Below are 17,804 nucleotides of genomic sequence, written 5' to 3'. Positions count from 1 at the left end.
TTTAAACTTGTGGTGTGGCATGTGGATTGTTTAGATGTGTTAATTAAATGGTGTAATTATATATATATATATATATATAATTACACCATTTAATATATATTTAATATATATATATATATATATATATATATATATATATATGTGTGTGTGTGTATTATGTATTGATGCCCCAGCTTAATGATCAAGCAACATCCACTCGTGAGCGCGCATTCTGTAACGCCACTATGGCAATAACCTTAAAGCTCCTTGGTAATAACGTGATGGCGCCTCCAGCGGCCTTGTTAATAATAACAGCTCCAGAGATCAAAATATAATATATTATGCATCACAATTCCCCATGCACATCATCAATAAAAAAAAAGTCCTAAAAGTATCACGTTAAAAAAAATTCACAAGTAAAACTGCATAGGTAAAATGGAAGAAAAATACATCAATAAACTTTTATTCATTTTTTCTTTTTTGAAGAATGCTTTGTGGTTTCTTTTGCTTGTTTTGATATTGTACAGTATCTTTACACTTGTAATCTGTAAAAACAATTATGAAGTGAGTATAAAAAGGGCACCACCAAAATAATGACAGATTAGTTCACTCTCACACACACACACCCACATATAACCTCTGACATTTACATAAACTGTATTCTCCTTCTATTAGATTCCAAATATGTATACATATACATTTATATATAAAATACATTTTAAAACTGATGGAAATTTTCTCCTTAATATATGGCCGTTACTGTGTTTATTCTTCTAGCAATTGTGTAATGATTCCATCAAAAAATTAATGTAAAAAAGCTAAAAACAAATTAAATCTGCAAGTCTTTCACAGAAAGATTTTGGAAAGGCAACAATGAGGGACGACGCTGCCCTGCCTTTATGCAGAAAAGACGCAAAAATTTGAACAATATGACTACCTGAACTTAATGAGTGCTAGTGACGGCACAATACAAAATAAATACGAAGTGTAAAGTCATCGAGGAAACTTTGCAATCTTGATGTGTGTGTGTGTGGATGTTAATAAGTACATCATTAGCAATAAAAGAGGCATTTTTAAAGATAACTCAAACAGAACATAAGGTATCTGTCATTTACCACATTTGTTACTCCCTGCCATTATTTTGGAAAACATGAAGGGGCAAAAAAAAAAAAAAATACACAAATAGGTGAGTCTTCATTGACCAGTCTGAATCACTTAGTTTGATTCTCAATAGTCTACATATATGTGCAGTCTAGTTCCCTAGTCCTTTTCTGTGTCCACTAAGCACAGCGAGGATAAAGGATAGGACTTGTCCATTCACTTAATCAAAAATGATCTCCAAAACCCCCTTCTCACTCTTTTCAGTGTCCACAACGTCATTTCAATCCACAGCAACGCAAAGTGGCCTGATCGGCAAAAAACAACACAGCAAAACAAACACGGCATGTTTCTGGCACTGCAGTTTTTGAAATGAAAGAAAAAAAATGAAACAAAAAGCATAAACGCAATGCTCAGAGAGACTGTTAAACATTTTAATATATTTTTACACTATTTTACAGTTCTCGAGCTGCAGTCTGCGAGAAAAGAAAATCTCCTTCTTGCATCCAGGACAGAATGAACTCTTTCAAGAGAGCAGGTTATGGTATTGATATCCCTTGTTATTTCTTGCTTTTTTGTCCACAGCAAAAACAGGTGAATTACAGAGCACAACAGGTAAATGAAAAAACACAGAAAAAAATGTCATCTTTGCTCCTGAGTCCCATAAGCAATGGATAATAGTGAGGATGAGAATGGAGGATGGCCTACACGCACATGTATGAGAGAAATGGAGGGATGATGGAGGCTAGCTCCAGAGACCGGCGTAGTTTCCATGTAGACCAGAACACAAAGGACCGCCAGCGACAAAGAGTTTGGTGCCGGAGTCGTCGTAGCAGTGCGTGTACACGGCATTCGGGAAGGAGCTGACATCGGAAAAGTAGCTTCTCCATGTTTCGTCGTGATTCTGGAGTAAGTGACAAACAATATTTTAACATTTTTGCAGCAGTAACAGAGCCTGATGTTATAAATGGTGATACGAGACCTTTGTACTTCACCCCACAGTTCTAAAGACAGGGTTCCCACACCTTAGTAAACTTCAAATTCAAGGACCTTTCAAGGCCAATACCCTCAAATTCAAGGACTAAAGGTGCGAACAAGGTTACATCGTGTTACCTTTAGAGATACATTGTTACAGTTCCCTTTCGAGGAAACTAATGCTGCATCACTACGTGGCACTTTGGGGACACCTCCAAGAGTAAGTGCGTCTGATGTGTATATCAAATTCAACTAATTGTGAGGCTTTACGAATAAGACAGGGTGACGCGGGAGTATATCGCTATTTAAAATATTGCCAAAGACGGGTTACAGGGACGCAGGAAGTATGGCAAGGATGACGCAGCGCCTCGTTCCCTTCTCAGGGAACAACAGTTACATACATAACCGGACACATTTTTATTGGTCAAACACAACTATGCAAAAAAGTATTTTGGTATGAATCAACATTCGCATACAGAAGATATAAGCATTTAAAGCGAACAGTTTAGCACGTGTGCTTTAAAAGTCTAGAATTTTTTTGATATTATCCTACACTACACAGGGAATAATATGAATTTTTTCCAGAAAACTTCTTGCATAAAATGCATTCAAAAACTTTCAATGACCTGTATCTACGTATGTATATTTTCAAAAACTTCCCAGGGCCTTGAATTTTTCCCCCCAGATTCACACTTTCATGGACGCGTGTCAAGAAAACATTTCGGCTTCATGAACATCCATATTTTAAGCAGCACAACTGACTGCTCGAGTCTGTTAAAACCCAGCTTAAAGGTATTGCGGAGGATTTTCTTTTTCCGGGTGGATCATCAAGACTATTGGTCCTCCTAGTTGTCAATCAGGAGTGTTGCGCAATTGCAATTTTTTTAAAAGTGGAGAAGGCGGTTCTTTTCTAAAAGTCGAGAAAATCCTCTGCTACACCTTTAAGTCTTTTTCTACATAATCATTTTACAAAGTGAGGAAAAAACAATGAAAGAATGTAGAACTAAAAGTTCAAGTAGAAATCTTACCAGCCAACCTCTCCCTGTAGTGAGCTTAAGGATGCCCTCCGCAGTGCGATTCCGATACCCGCCGAATGTACTATCCAGAAAACGCTGGGCTCTGATATCGTAGAAGAGCAGTGAACCCTGACCAGTGCCCACCGTCACTATGTGCTCATAGAAGCTCACAGAGCGTATACCTGTAAAACAAACACACACAAGTGAACACCAGGCCTCAAGTTCTTCATGTCTGCAAATGATATACTGCAAGAAACATACCACTCCCACGCTCTCTGGAGCTAACGGATTTGATGTTTTGAGAAGATTGCCGAGGGTCTAGGAAAGAAACGTGTGCCTGAGAGCCCACTGCATACACAGACCAGTCCAGTCCATATGCCAGACAAACGTTTTCCTTACAGTAAGGGAGTTTGGTGGAAAGCTCCTGAAAATCAAGTTAGAAATCATATAATGACCACAATATAAATCTTTATCTGTTGAATGCTTTGTTCTGATTGGATGACAAACGTTTTAAGGGAGTGCATTATTTTTCAGTAAATGCACACCTATAAAGTAGTTCCAGGTCTGTTACACATTACTGCGCCAGGTTTAAATGATTATGGCTACGTTCATACTGCAGTCTGAAACGACCCAATTCCGATTTTTTTGCCCCTATGCGACCTGTATCTGATCTTTTCATGACAGTCTGAACGACACAGATCCGATCTTTTCAAATGTGACCCAGGCCACTTGGGTATGTGGTCCTGAATCCGATACGTATCCGATCTTTTGAAATGCGACCTTCGTCTGAACGGCCAGGCCACATGGATCCGACCCGTACGTCACTGATACGCTACAAACGTCATAATTCTGCATTGAAGTAGGCAAGAACGATAAGATAAACAACAACCATGGGCGACGTTGCTAACACTGCTCCACATCATTAAATTTTGGCCTTATGGGTGCACACGTTATATGATTTCACATATAACAGCGTTCTCCAAATATATTAATATATAGCATATTATTATAATGCTGCGAATAATATGTGAAGTAGCAGCTTTCAATAAATATTTTTAAAATGCGTTTATAAATCCAACAACCCCTGTGACCGGTTGACACGTCCATAAGAGGTTTCTATGTTTATAAACCATTGCCTCTTTGTTTCTACATTTAAAAGACAAAGCTGGCAATTCTGGCTATACTTTCGTTCTTTTAATAATTTCTTTATTTTATTTATAAATCACTCTGGGTTATCTGATTGATCTATTTGGCTTGTGTTTTGTTTCCGTGCACTTGAGGCATTTTGCACATTTGTTCTGCACTTTGTTACTTCTAGCCTTATTTTATAAAAAAATTGTATTTATAATAAACGTAAATTCTGATCTAATTTAAGTCTGTAAATTTTGGATTGCTTTTCGTTGTATCGATGTTGCGCTATTGCGTGCTGGCCATGCTTGCGCATGCAATTTAGCCGAACGTGCTAGGTGCTCTTCGTCTCATATTTAGGAGTTCATCAAACTAAACATTAAAAAACGGATGTTTTTCGATGGGTATAAGTTTTTAAAATGTATTTAAAACAAACTGGTTATTTTGTCAAAAGTTAAACTACAAAACAGGTAAGCCGTCTCTTTAAATTTCGGTGCTGAAACGGAAAATATCTGCACCAAACCTATATTTATGCCTGACACGACTGTCTTCGTGTGTTCACTTTCAAATGACAGCAAAGAGATTCCTGAAATAAATAATATCATCCGGTCTTTCTGTATCTAAAGTGAATACAGAGATGATCAAAGTCAAAGCAAGGAAGCAGGTATTTCTATGCTAAATAATAAGTGTCTATAAAATCATTAATTTCAGTGTTTTTCTTGTTATAAATTAACCTTTAATGAATTGTATATAAAGCTTAGTTTTTATCATTTACAGTAACAAACACAAATTATTTGTCATTTCTCATTTGTCGTTTTTTTTGTCATGACTGCTTTGACGAGCTAAATCTCCAAATTATATAAAAACACTGAATTGTAGCCGGAGTTTCCAAGGCAGGATCTCCTTTATTTTTTTTAGGTGTAGTTATCAAAATGTTTTTTGTGTGATGTTCTGTAGATCGTGGCTTTAAAATGATATGAGGAATAATTAAACAAATGTTACCTTACATTTTACATAAAAAACAGAAGATTGTAATTGTGCTGGCTCCGTTGGGAAAATAACTTTAATATTGCTAAAAGAGCTCCGCTGTTGACTACACCGTTGTTGACATCCATGTTTAACGTTAGCTTACAAGTGACGACCTTGACCGTTGAGTTCTCTTATGCGCATGCGGGTCACTTCTGGGTCATTTCACGTTCAAACAGGAGATCACAAAAGATCGCATTTAATTGGAAATGTGAACGGCCTTGCAAAAAAATCAATTTTTTAAAAAAAAAAATCGGATTTGAGCATTAAGCCCTGCAATATGAACGTAGCCATATATAGGGCTGCAACTAACAATGATTTTTATAATCAATTAACCGGGCGGTTCTTTTTTTTATTAATCAACTAATCGGAAAAAAACTTATATATTTGCTAAACAAATTAGATTTTTTACTTATAGCTAAATAAGGCAATAAATTAGGATATTCACGTATAGAAGTGTACTTTTAAAAGTGCAAAAGCCAAACACTATTACAGAGTTTTACTAATATAATCTTTTGATTTGATAAAAGTTTGTTCCGCTTTAAAATGGTAAAACATATTTAAATGTCAAAATATAAATAAACAAAACGAATGGAGTCTTCAGAGATGTGCTGATGAAATTTTGCTACATATTAAAACTTCAACTTTTGATGGGAATTAATATAATTCGTTATTAACTCTTTCACCGCCATTAAAGAGATATCTCGTCAATTAAGAGAAAACGCTTCCCCGCCAATGACGAGATTTTCAGTCTTTCCGCAATACTGCAATTATCCGCAACTTTTTAAACCCGGAAGTATTGCCCTATGGCAAGCGGCTGCATGTCCGTGTCTGTTTTAAAGATCGCTCTGAATGGGATCTCTATGAAAAGTCCGTCACAAAAATGGAATTATCTCTGCTTTTTGCTCAAAATGTGGTGTTTTTGCAGAAACCTACCCATATTCAAAAGCTGACTACAAAAAAAACTACTGAAGGTAGGATGAAACGTTTTTTTTTTTTTTTTGAAAGCAGAGGGTATGTTCTTTCATTTGCTATATTGTATGTTTATATATTTAAAGAAGAACATTTTCTGGAAGGCATTAAACTTTGGTGAAAATCATGAAAAACGCTGGTGCTGGCTGGCAACTTTTTTTAAAAACGCTGGCGGTGAAAGAGTTAAAGGTCACATTCTTCCTGATTCCATTTTTCTAACTTTAGTTAGTGTGTAATGTTGCTGTTAAAGCACAAATAGTACCTGCAAAATGATAAAGCCTAAAGTTCACTGCCAGGCAATATATTTTCTTTAACAGAATTCCCATTTCAAAGCCTAGAGCGAATGGCGGGTTTGGAATACAGCCCTCTATTTCCCAGTTGAATGATGTCAAAGTAAAGGTGTTTGACTAAACTCCGCCCACAGGAATACGTCAGTCAGCGCAAATGGCCGAAAGGCAGAGGACCTGGCAACGCTGCCTTGCTTTTAATCAAGCTGTTCGTTCAGTGAGAATAAGGGCCTGGTAAACGTGCAGCTTGCGCTGTATGAAGAAAACGTGACTTAGTTTCAGCGCACATCTCTGGCTTTATGAAGTGGATGCGTGTGCACTTTTTGACGGGTGGTGTAGGAGCATGTGACGTCACATACCAACTAATCGATAGTGAAATTCGGTGACAACAAATGGCATTAACGATGTTATCGATTAGTTGTTGCAACCTTACCGATATAACAGATTTATTTAACTTTAACACGTAAAGCATAAATATGTGTGTGGAAGAAATCATTTTAAAAGAATTAAGTATTTAAAAAGAGACAAAAAAATAAGTTGTAAATAACACCGATTGCCTGCTTGTTCAGTTTTGTTTTTGTTTTATTATTGATATTACAAAACTAGAACAAATTACTAAAGAAAAAATAATTTTCTGTCAAATATCTTAAAATAAAACACCTAAACAATTTATTATGGTTTGGAATGTTTTGACCAGTGGTTTAAACACTACAGTACCACTTTTGGTGTGTATTATTTTTGAACAATTCAAAGGCCCGTCATCAATTATCCCTTACTTAAACATTCAGCACTACAGCAATGCTGGTTGCGATCACCGTACCTTAGAAAGGTTGTCGTGTGCCTTCCAGAGATGAAAATACCCATCTAAAGAAACTGCACCAAGCTCCTGATGTGGAAGAGGATAATAACAATAAAATTATATTAGCATGCAGTATAATAAAATATGATGCTTTGAAGTCAATATTTTAATTTCTAAAAATAAAAGACATGTCTTGCTACATCTTAAGCAGTAATGTAACTAAACCCCATAAGTAACCAAGTTTGGCATTAAAACACATAGCATACATCAATATTGGGTAAAATGCTCTATTTTTATAACACTGAACTGTTTGTCAATACATTTCAATACAAAATATTTACATTCAAAATTTCTTTCATATCAGACCATATTGGATTTACATCTTCACTTTTGCAATGCATTCTGGGATTGTCTTGCGCACAAAGGATACATGTATTCATGCCTTAGCAAATAGCAAAATTAAGGCAGTATAATGAGGCTGTCTGATGTTGGTTGACATCTGAAGGTTGCCTATCAAGACTTAAAGGTGCCAAAGAATGCATCGAAATAATATGTTAAATTGTTCTCTACATAGAAGGTGTGTGGCTTTATTAAGTTTATGAAAATTATTTACAGATAGTTTTAAATCTCCATTTATGACCCTATGATTTGCCTTTAGAATGAAATGGTCTATCATTACCTTATTTGAAAGGGTCATGAATAATAATGTCTGATTGGCTGTTTCACAGAGCACTTCAGTAGCTCTGTGTGTATGTAAATAGACCTTATGTTTGTACAGAACTCTAATTATTCATCTATGCCTAGGTGCATTTCATTAGGTTTTGGAAATAAATCAATAAGAGTAGCATGAGTCAAGGACAGAGGCTGACCTTATGGCTGTTGTTGAAGGCCAGTGCACGCACTTTGCAGTTATAGGGGTGGGTATACTCCTTGGGGATGTCTTTAAGGGCACTGTGAGAGATGTGGGAGTAACAAGGAACACCTTCCACGTTTTGATGCTTCTCCGCCTGATTCAGCACCTCCTCTGATATCTCCCACAGACCCATGGAACCGTCTCGAGATCCTGCAATAGTGAATTATAAAAAATAACACTTTTATAAAACTGTTCAATTTCCACTTAAGATTTCACAAAAGTCCTTGTTCATAAAATTATGATTTTAATGGACAGCACTGTAAAAAAAAAAAATGAAAATAGCCCTGTTCAGAAAAATAGAATGACAACAGCTAATTTAAATTTAATACAACATTAACAACCATAATGTAGGGGAGAGCGGGGCACAACCTAACGCTTTTTGGTTTTGGCTTAATTATTCAAAAAATATTTTGAGTTTGATTAATTATATTTTTACACAAGCAACACACACCTCTCTGCTACAAATGAACATTTGAAGTTTGTTTCTAGTACTTAACATTCTTGGACAATTACACCAAATGTGACAGAAGTGCAAACGTTACAACTTACCCCATAGGTGGGGTTAATTGTAACAGGCAGGGGGGTAGTTGTAACACTTGCTAAAAATTAAGTTTGAAGGCAAATATTCCAATAATATTTTGTCTATATACTTGAAATGGATATTGTTTATATATCTGTCTATAATAGACAGGTATCCACACTGTATTCATTCATCCAGCCCTTTTCTAATAATAGTTCAATTATAAATGGATACAAATGTCTAAATATGTGAGAAAAAGCAGCACAATTATGACAAAAAATTTTTATATGTGACCCAGTCTGTAATAACCATACTACAGTTTAAAATCAAATTCTGAGATAATGAGCATCAAAGTCTGATTTTAGCCATTCATTTCATTATAATTTCAATCTTTGACGTGACCTTATTCGATCAATATTAAAGATATGAACAAAAATTAATTTGACACACGATTTTAATAAGACAGGCACATTTATTTTTTTGGAAGCCAGCAATCATTCGTGTGTAGCCTATTTAAAACAACGGCAAGAATTACGTTAACATTTTCATATCGTAAGTGCTGAGGGGTTAGTTGTAACACAGCGTTACAATTAACCCCGCTGGGTAAAAATTTTCTCAAGCCCACCAAAAAGTTGCTAAGAGCTGCAGACATATTTCAAGACACTGATTAATATGACATAGCATTGGATTTGGTATCTTACACACCCAACTTAGAAACCGAAAAAAAATATGGTGAATAAATTTACTCTCTGGAAAAACATTATACATTTCCAATCATTTGCGGAAGATCATCTTTTGGGCAGCGTGAAAAAAATACCGGAAATACAAAACGCTCAACCTTGTGCAATAATGTAAACAGTCCGTGTTACAACTAAACACACATTACTTTTTGCCCAGCACACCTCTACACTTACTTCTCAAATTATATAGAATTTTTTTTTTTATTACAGGCAACCAAGAATTCATTTTCCATTATTTATTTATGTGCAAGATGTTTGAATAAAACTGGACCAACTGGTTTCTTACCTGAGACAGCCATGGTATCGCTGATCCATGCAATGGAGAATATCCAGTCATTGTGCCCATCCTGAAACAAATTCACAATTCTGAGTCTCATAAAACAGATCCTTTATCCAACACCATTTCAATTATGCTTATAAAAAAAATCACTTACAATTACATTGAAACCAATCACAGTTAGTCAAAAGGGCACTTTAGCTTTTTATTATCTCTGGAGCAAAAGTGACTGAAGGCAATAAAGTTCTTGACATTTCGACTAATTGTGCAACTAGAAAGTAAGAGAGATCAGACTCACATCCCCAACGCAGACAGGGTCAAGTGTGGGAAGCTGGTACACTGCCAGACTGTTGGGGTTGTCACCGCCGGTGGCCAGCAACGTATGAGAGGGGTTAAGCTCTATAGCGTGGATGCCGCATCCCTGCTGGGCATCCAGACTGCCCATTGGTCCTGGACTTTGGAAATGGAAATGCCCTCTCAATCCTCCCAAACCATGCGAGACATCTCCTCTGCCCTCTCTGTCCTTCAGCATGGGGATCCTGGTGATCTGTCCTGAAAGGACGTCCACTACAAACAACTGAGTCAGCAGAAAGAAAAAGAAAATAAGCACAGATTCCCCTTGTAGAAACTTGACAAACAAATGCACCAACAGGTCAATCAAAGTTATAATCTTATATTACTAATATATACCAGTAAAAACCGAGGGGCACCCTTACGATCTCTCTAATGAAGACAATACGGCAGTGATTTAAACTGCAATTCATCGACTGGCCGCTAGAGGCTGGCTCCAAAAGGGAGTCGATTCCCACAAACCTCCATGTTAAAATGGACAACTTTACAGTAGAAAATAATATGTTTACAGCCTGGTACAAAAATTGTTTTTGGTCTGTACAGCTAAGTTTTCCCTTCATGACAACTGTGAGGAGGTGAATTTTTTTGTGACTCATCCGTTTAAATGATATTAAGCTTTAAAGTTCTGCATAATTAAGGGGGTGGACGTTTGAGTGACGGTTGAACAGCCACTGCTGTCACTAGAGTCGAGCTAGGGGGGCGTGGTGTCAGCAACCAGCCACCTCTGTTTAAACAACGTTCTGCCTCTTTACCCATTTTTGGATATCCGCGAGGGATGCACGGGCAAGATGGCGACGGCAGGCACCGCCTACTTTAAGCTTCAAAAACGATTTTTAGAAACCTATGGGTGACGTCACGGACACTACGTCCATCCTTTAATTTTACAGTCTATGGTAAAAACAAGAGGCTGACAAAATAATTTGTCTACACAAGCAGAAAACTAGATAGAAAAAGAGGTAGGACAGCAACAATGCACATTCAGACCAAGCCATTGTTAACAAAGCTTAACTTGTAAAGGGGTAGTTCACCTAAAAATAAAAAATTCTGTCATTATTTGCTCACTTTAAAGTTGTCTCAGATGTGTAAAAAAATAATTCTGCTGAACACGAAAAAAGACCTTTTGAAAAATGTGTGTAACCAAACAGACCTGGGGCACCATTGACTTCCACAGTTGGAAAGATTAATACTATGTAAGTCAATGGTGCCCCAGATCTGCATGGTAACAAACATTTTTCAAAATATCTTCTTCTTTGTTAAGCAAAACCAAGTAATTTATACAGGTTTGGAACAACTTAAAGGTAAGTGAATTATTACAGAATTTTTTTTAGGTGAACTATCCCTTTAACCTGCAATATTATGTCACGGTGACATGTGCTTAAAATCTTTATATATTCATACCTTCTGTTGTATTTTGAGTTAAAAGCCTGAATTTAAAATTACCACCTTTAAAAATGATTGAGGATCTGCAATGACACATTTTGACACAGAGCATCCTGTTCCTCTGAGCTTTTAATATGGCTTATTCTTAAAGAAAGGAGAAGTAATTCTTGGGAATTAAATAGTTAATATTTTTTATATTTTATACTGAAACTCCACTAACCACAAGAAAATCAGCAAAACGAATAACATGTTTAAAAACATGAATTAAATAACATATAAAAACAATTTAAAAAACTTGAAATGTAAAATTTAAAACTTTTTTTTGTTGTTATTTTTACAATGTTTTTTTTTGTTCATGTGCCCTCATAATCTTTAATCAAAAACACAAATCTCCTCCCCCCTCAACAAAATTTATTTACTTCTGTTTACGGGGTATAGGGCAGTTTTCCTCCATATCTTACCCTGGAGGGCACTGAGGTCCAACCCTAATCAAACTCATCCACTTTGATTTTCTAGCAATCATGAAGACCTTGAGATAAGCTTGCTCAGGTGTGTTTGATCAGGGTTGGAGCTAAACTCAGCAGTGCTCCAGCCCTCCAGGGTAAGATTTGGGGAACCCCGATATAGGGGAAGGGTGGGGCCCAGAAAAATGACCGCAGCAATTAGCAAATAGCAACATGACCCAACTTTCAATGATCCAATCAATTCTCGGTGGACGAATTCAAGTCCAACCCTACCTTTTATTCATTTTAGAAGCCGGATTTACGTCGTGACAGGGAAAATAAGACAATCACTACTTCCGTTTCATTGTGACTTTATTATACCAGGGCATTCTCTAATACACATAATATTCCAGAGCATTCTGTAGTGAAAATAGAAGAAAACTGTGCTAGGAACCCCAAAATCATGGGTTCAATCCCCAGCACTGTGAGTAATTGAGCACCTGCCAAATGCAGAAGTGTAAAAGAGTGAAAAACCATCTTACCGTGTTGCATTTGGTCCCACACACCACCTGCCTGTGGTTGAGCCATTGGGAAGCAAACACTTTGTTGAGGCGTCCGAGGGAGAATTCTCTCTCTTTGAGGATCCCAGGGATGCGACCGGCAGCAAACCCGCGGAGACTCCTCTGGAAGCTCCACTCGTGCTGCAGCTGTGGGCGAAACTCCCTCCCTCTTACAGAACAAACCACCGAACGCCCGTTCTGCCACCAGTGATGCGCATGAAGCGCCGAGCTGCACACGCGGGCACGCTTAAACCCAGACTGACACCAGTCAAACTGCTGGAAAAGAAAAACAATCAAAAGTACCAAGTTAATATAGTCAGCAGTCAATAATCATTTTGAACACAATTTTTATTACAATTTTACAAATTAAATCTACAATTGTTTGGTTATCAGTTCAGATCTTTAACAATTAATCCCTACCATCTCTGTAAGAATTATTTTATACATGCAAAAAACCTATGCACAGTTTGGGCTGTCACGATTATAAAATTTGGCTGAAGGTTAATTGTCTAATAAATTGTGACGATTATGACAATTAATTGCCTGTTTTGTGGCTTGCCGATAATGAAGATTAAATGACTATTTTATTGCTTTAACATTTAATTCTCATGCATTTTTTTCTTTGTTTATAAAATAATTTTCACACATTGTTGTGATTATTTAAATTAAATATTTTTGCAACCTTAACCTGGCAGAAAATATTAATACACATAACACATTAAAAATTAATCTGATACTGTTTGTTTATACATGGGGCTGCAGCTCCCCCTTGTGTTTTTTAAAGAGTTGTGCAATCATTGCGGTGATCTCAAATCATCACGATAAGGTCAAACAATCGTGATGAGACAATTATTTAATCATTGTGACAGCCCTATGTACAGTGTTTCTTAGCATTTATTTAGGGTTTAACATTAAGGATGGCCTACTGGCCTGGGGTCAGTGTATAAATGTCAGACCATTCCCCTATTTGTGCATCTTACATTCATTGATCATATATGCATGTTTCTAAGTTATGCATGATATAATACATACATCATATCAAAAAAAATTTATATACATTAATTATATACAAATCAGAATAATTTATAAAATCTATAGTACTGTCCCTACCAATCCAAAAGGGAAAAAAAATACTGTTTGCTACAATACTTGCGAGATAGCTCGCCAACTAAATAAAAGTTCATCATTCACTTACTCTCAAGTTGTCCCGAACATGTATACATTTCTTTGTTCAGCTGAATACAAAGAAAAATATTTTAAAGAATGGTTGGAACCAAGCAGATCTGGGGCACCATTGACTTAAATAGCAGGAAAAAAGTGAATGGTGGCCCAGATCTGTTTGGTTATTAACATTTTTCAAAATATCTTCATTTGCATTCAGTACAACAAAGAATTGTATACAGGTATGAAACAATTTGATGGTGTAAATGATGACAACTGTCATTTTTTGGTGAACTATTCCTTTAGGAACAGATGATAATAGCCATCCAATCAGAGCTTTATTACCCATTATACTAGGTATGCGAATTCATCTTACTAAAACACCATCATCATTACCCCGTGAAAACAGGCTGACAAATTATTATTACTCCAAAGTTGTTCCTATATTCCCTTTTAATTCATAAAAATGGTCTTGAAGAATTGTATAACATCTGTTTCACATGCTGATTATGTAACTTTTTCACATATAAAACTAAAAATAGATCTCAAAGGACCTCTGGCTTTCACCAGGTGGCTCTTTATGCAATCCAGCACTGTGTCTGCATTTTTGCTTCTTTTTAAAACAGCTTACAGTTACAGAAATACACCTGCTGGAAGAAGAAAAACCCAACCTCTATACAATAAAATTGCAACAAAACACTAACCCCCGGACAACAAAAGTGACGGCATCCGACACTGACGCCAGGTGAAAAACAAAGCAAATCTGTGCTCCAATCAAGCATCAACAAATTTAATATGTCCATGACAGTTTCAAGTAAAAACAATGGCCTGAAGTCAAGTGCATCAGCTCCCATAGACCCAGCAATCTTTTATGTATGTGTATGTATGTGAGAAAGACTCTTTTATTTTAACCTTTTAAACTGCACTGACATAATTCTTCTTCAAACCAATACATCATAATCATAGCCCAAAAAAATAATTATTGTTGAAATTACATAAATATTTGAGTGTGATATGAGTAATACACTTCCTTATTTATCCATAAACACTATGCATATCTACTCCGGTAAAGCTTATCCAATTTCCCTCAGGGCAGTGGACATCAGCCATATCTGCCTGACCCAGATCCGAATGGCCAAGTAGGTCAAAACAGGATCTTAATACACAAGCAAGGTCCACTCCAAACTTTACATAAGTATGCTATGCAACCATAAAATAACATATTTAAGATTGACAATCTGTAATGATCATTTACTTCCTTTACTTTGATAAGTTATTTTATATATTGAAAGTTTGTTAAGGGGCCCCCCTTGTGAACCCTGGACCCCTGGTTGAGAAACACTGAACTCAAGAGAGACACTGAATGCATAGGACGTCCCATGAGAGAGCAATATACTGTTGCTACTTGCTAGCCAACATGCACCTAAAGAGTTGATATGGATTCTTGTTAGTGCTGCACAATTAATTGCATCGCAATCGCAATCGCAATGTCAGCCTGTGCAATTATATGACAGCAAAATGTTGCAATTATATTAAATAAATAAATGTGTGAACTTGTTAACACAAACTTTCTGATAACAGTTTGAAGATTTTCCTTGCTGTTTAAAAAAGAAAGAAAAACTAACAAAAAAGGCAGTGCATGTGTGGCATGCACGTGTGTGGTGTGCGTCGTCACTTGTGTGTGCGCAGCGTAGAAATACCAGAGCAAAGATGGATGCAGAGGAGGTTGACAGTGATCTGGTAGCTAAAAAAAACTCTAGGTCTGTTGTATGGCGGTATTTTGGATTTAAGATTACTGACACTAGTTTTACAAATACACATTTTAGCATTATCACTAAACTGTGTGTGTATTTTCCTTAAAACCCATCAAGTTGACTCATGATACCATTTATTATAATCGCAACCGCCCATCGCAATATTACCACGAATAACCGCAATGGGAAAAATTACCCAAATCGTGCAGCCCTAATTCTTGTTGAGGATGAGCTTGACAAGGAAGAGTTGATCAGAGCTATCAGAAATGGAGTACTAGTCTATTTCAGTTTCTAAACCAACCTTGCCCATCTAAAACCCTATTTTATTGTGTTTAACAAATAAGATCCACAAGATTTCTGGGGTATTAATATTTGCAATTATGAAATAATGAAGAATGACAACTAATACTGAACGACTAACCAGCTTATACAGTCTGGTTCTTGCTGGGGTAATCTAGCTCTGGATTAAGACCTAACGTTACTCAGACAAAACACATAACCTCGGTGTCCAAGATAACTCATAAACGTTTACACATCACTTAAACCAGTCCAACAACTGAGTAAACAAACCCAGCATTAGCATTTAGCCAACACATTGATGCATGTTTGCTAACATACGTCTCTAAACTGTCACATTTCAATCTTCGTTTACATGTGGGTTTATTTTGATTTAAGAACAGAGGATAACACCGGTAGTGTGGTGCATGTGCCATGTACTAGACGGTTTGTTCTTACCTGTTGTTCCTTGATCTCCCCTGCCTTCCTTTTCCTGCTAACTGTTTTTCTCGCCATAGCCCGACACGCACAGGTCCCTCACCCACATGGAGGGCAGCAACGACGCTGGAAACTGGATCATATAATGGCGATTGGGTTATTTTGGCGGCCTCTGGACTGCTTGAAACGGCGCGACTAATCGCATCCAGTCGAGTAGAGTAGGATCGGACCAAACTGAACCGAACAATCGTCCGATTCGGTGCCCGATCACCGCGGTCCTGCTTCGGGTCGTTTTTAGGGCAGGTTTGTTTGCTTTTCGTCTATGTGGAGGAGATACAAGGGTACGGGTGCCCCTCCCCTACATCGAGCTCACTTTTCACCTATCTGTCTCTCTCCCGATCCGTCGTTTCTTTTGACAAAACGCGTCATCCTACAACGTACAACGCCGCGCGCAGTCGCACTCAAGTCAAATATCAACAAAAACAAGGTCAAGCGTGCGCGTGAGCAGCACCGGCGTGCGCGTGCTCGACTGTCTGCCGTTCTACAGACAGATGTTTCTTCCGCAGTTTCGTTGGGTCGTTTTTATTCGTAGAAAATTGTTTACTGCCTGTAAACAAGTTTTGTTTCTTCAGATGTGTTGTTTTAATTTCTGGATTTTTTTGTTTTGTTATTTTTTAGATATTATTTTCAACCATTTTTACTTTTGTCATATATATTTTATACGTTTATTAACTAGCAGATCTAGTCTTATTCCATCTTAAAATGTACAAATATTTGTATTCTATTGTTTTTTGTTTAAAAAAATGTTAAATGTAATTTTCAGCATTTTTTATGTTTTATATATAATTTTTATACTTTCATTTTGTCTTGAAGACGTTTTAGCAGATCTAACGTTAGTCTTTTTCAATCCTAAAATGTAAAAATATATTTATATGTAATATTCAACATTTTATGCTTTATATATAATTTTCATACTTTCATCTTTACTGTAAAACTGTCTTGAAGACATTTTAGCAGGTCTAGTCTTTCAATCTTAAAATGTAAAAATATTTATATATTTTTCCCATTGTTTTTTGTTTAAAATATTTTTAGATTTAGTTTTCAACATTTTAATTTTTATATATAATTTTTATACTTTCACCTTCAGTCTACAACTGTCTTGAAGACGTTTTAGCAGATCTAGTCTTTCAATCTTAAAATATAAAAATACCTATTTAAATATACCAGATTTATTTTAACTAGGGCTTTCAAACGATTAATCGTGATGTGTGTGTATATGTGTGTCTACTGTGTGTAATTATTATGTATATATAAATGCACATACATTCATGTATATATTTAAGAAACAATTACAAGTGTATACATATGTATTAATATATTTTATAATCTAAATTAAAAATAATTATATATAAATAAAAATTTTATTTAGTAAAACATTTATACATAATTGTATGTGTGTATTTATATATAAATAATTATTACACACAGTACACACACAAATGCAAACTTTTATTTTGTATGCGATTAATCACGATTAATTATTTGACAGCTCTAATTTTAACCAAATGGTAAAGTACTTGTTTACCAAGGAAACAAAAGTGTCAGTATTGCAAGCTTGATGTGAAATGTAAACCAAGAGAAAAATTATAGTGATGAATCTGAAGTAAGTTTTAAGGGAGTCTAAAATCCACAGTCCCATAGTTGCAGAAAC

General features: G+C 36.1%; 1 protein-coding gene across 1 annotated transcript; it reads right to left on the bottom strand.

Moving 5' to 3' along the window:
* Positions 1-410: 410 nt before the first annotated feature.
* dcaf12 (DDB1 and CUL4 associated factor 12) lies at positions 411-16,578 on the bottom strand. The gene is made up of 9 exons (XM_065244052.2): positions 16,115-16,578; positions 12,447-12,740; positions 10,029-10,307; positions 9,740-9,800; positions 8,150-8,343; positions 7,302-7,367; positions 3,330-3,492; positions 3,081-3,250; positions 411-1,981 (listed from the first exon to the last, which is right to left on the bottom strand). Exons 1-9 carry the CDS (start codon positions 16,169-16,171, stop codon positions 1,823-1,825), a joined length of 1,443 nt encoding a protein of 480 aa, XP_065100124.1. The 5' UTR covers positions 16,172-16,578; the 3' UTR covers positions 411-1,822.
* Between the last annotated feature and the right edge of the window lie 1,226 nt (positions 16,579-17,804).

Source organism: Paramisgurnus dabryanus, chromosome 18, assembly GCF_030506205.2.
Source record: "Paramisgurnus dabryanus chromosome 18, PD_genome_1.1, whole genome shotgun sequence".
NCBI lineage: Eukaryota > Metazoa > Chordata > Actinopteri > Cypriniformes > Cobitidae > Paramisgurnus > Paramisgurnus dabryanus.
This window is presented reverse-complemented; position numbering and strand designations above follow the sequence as displayed.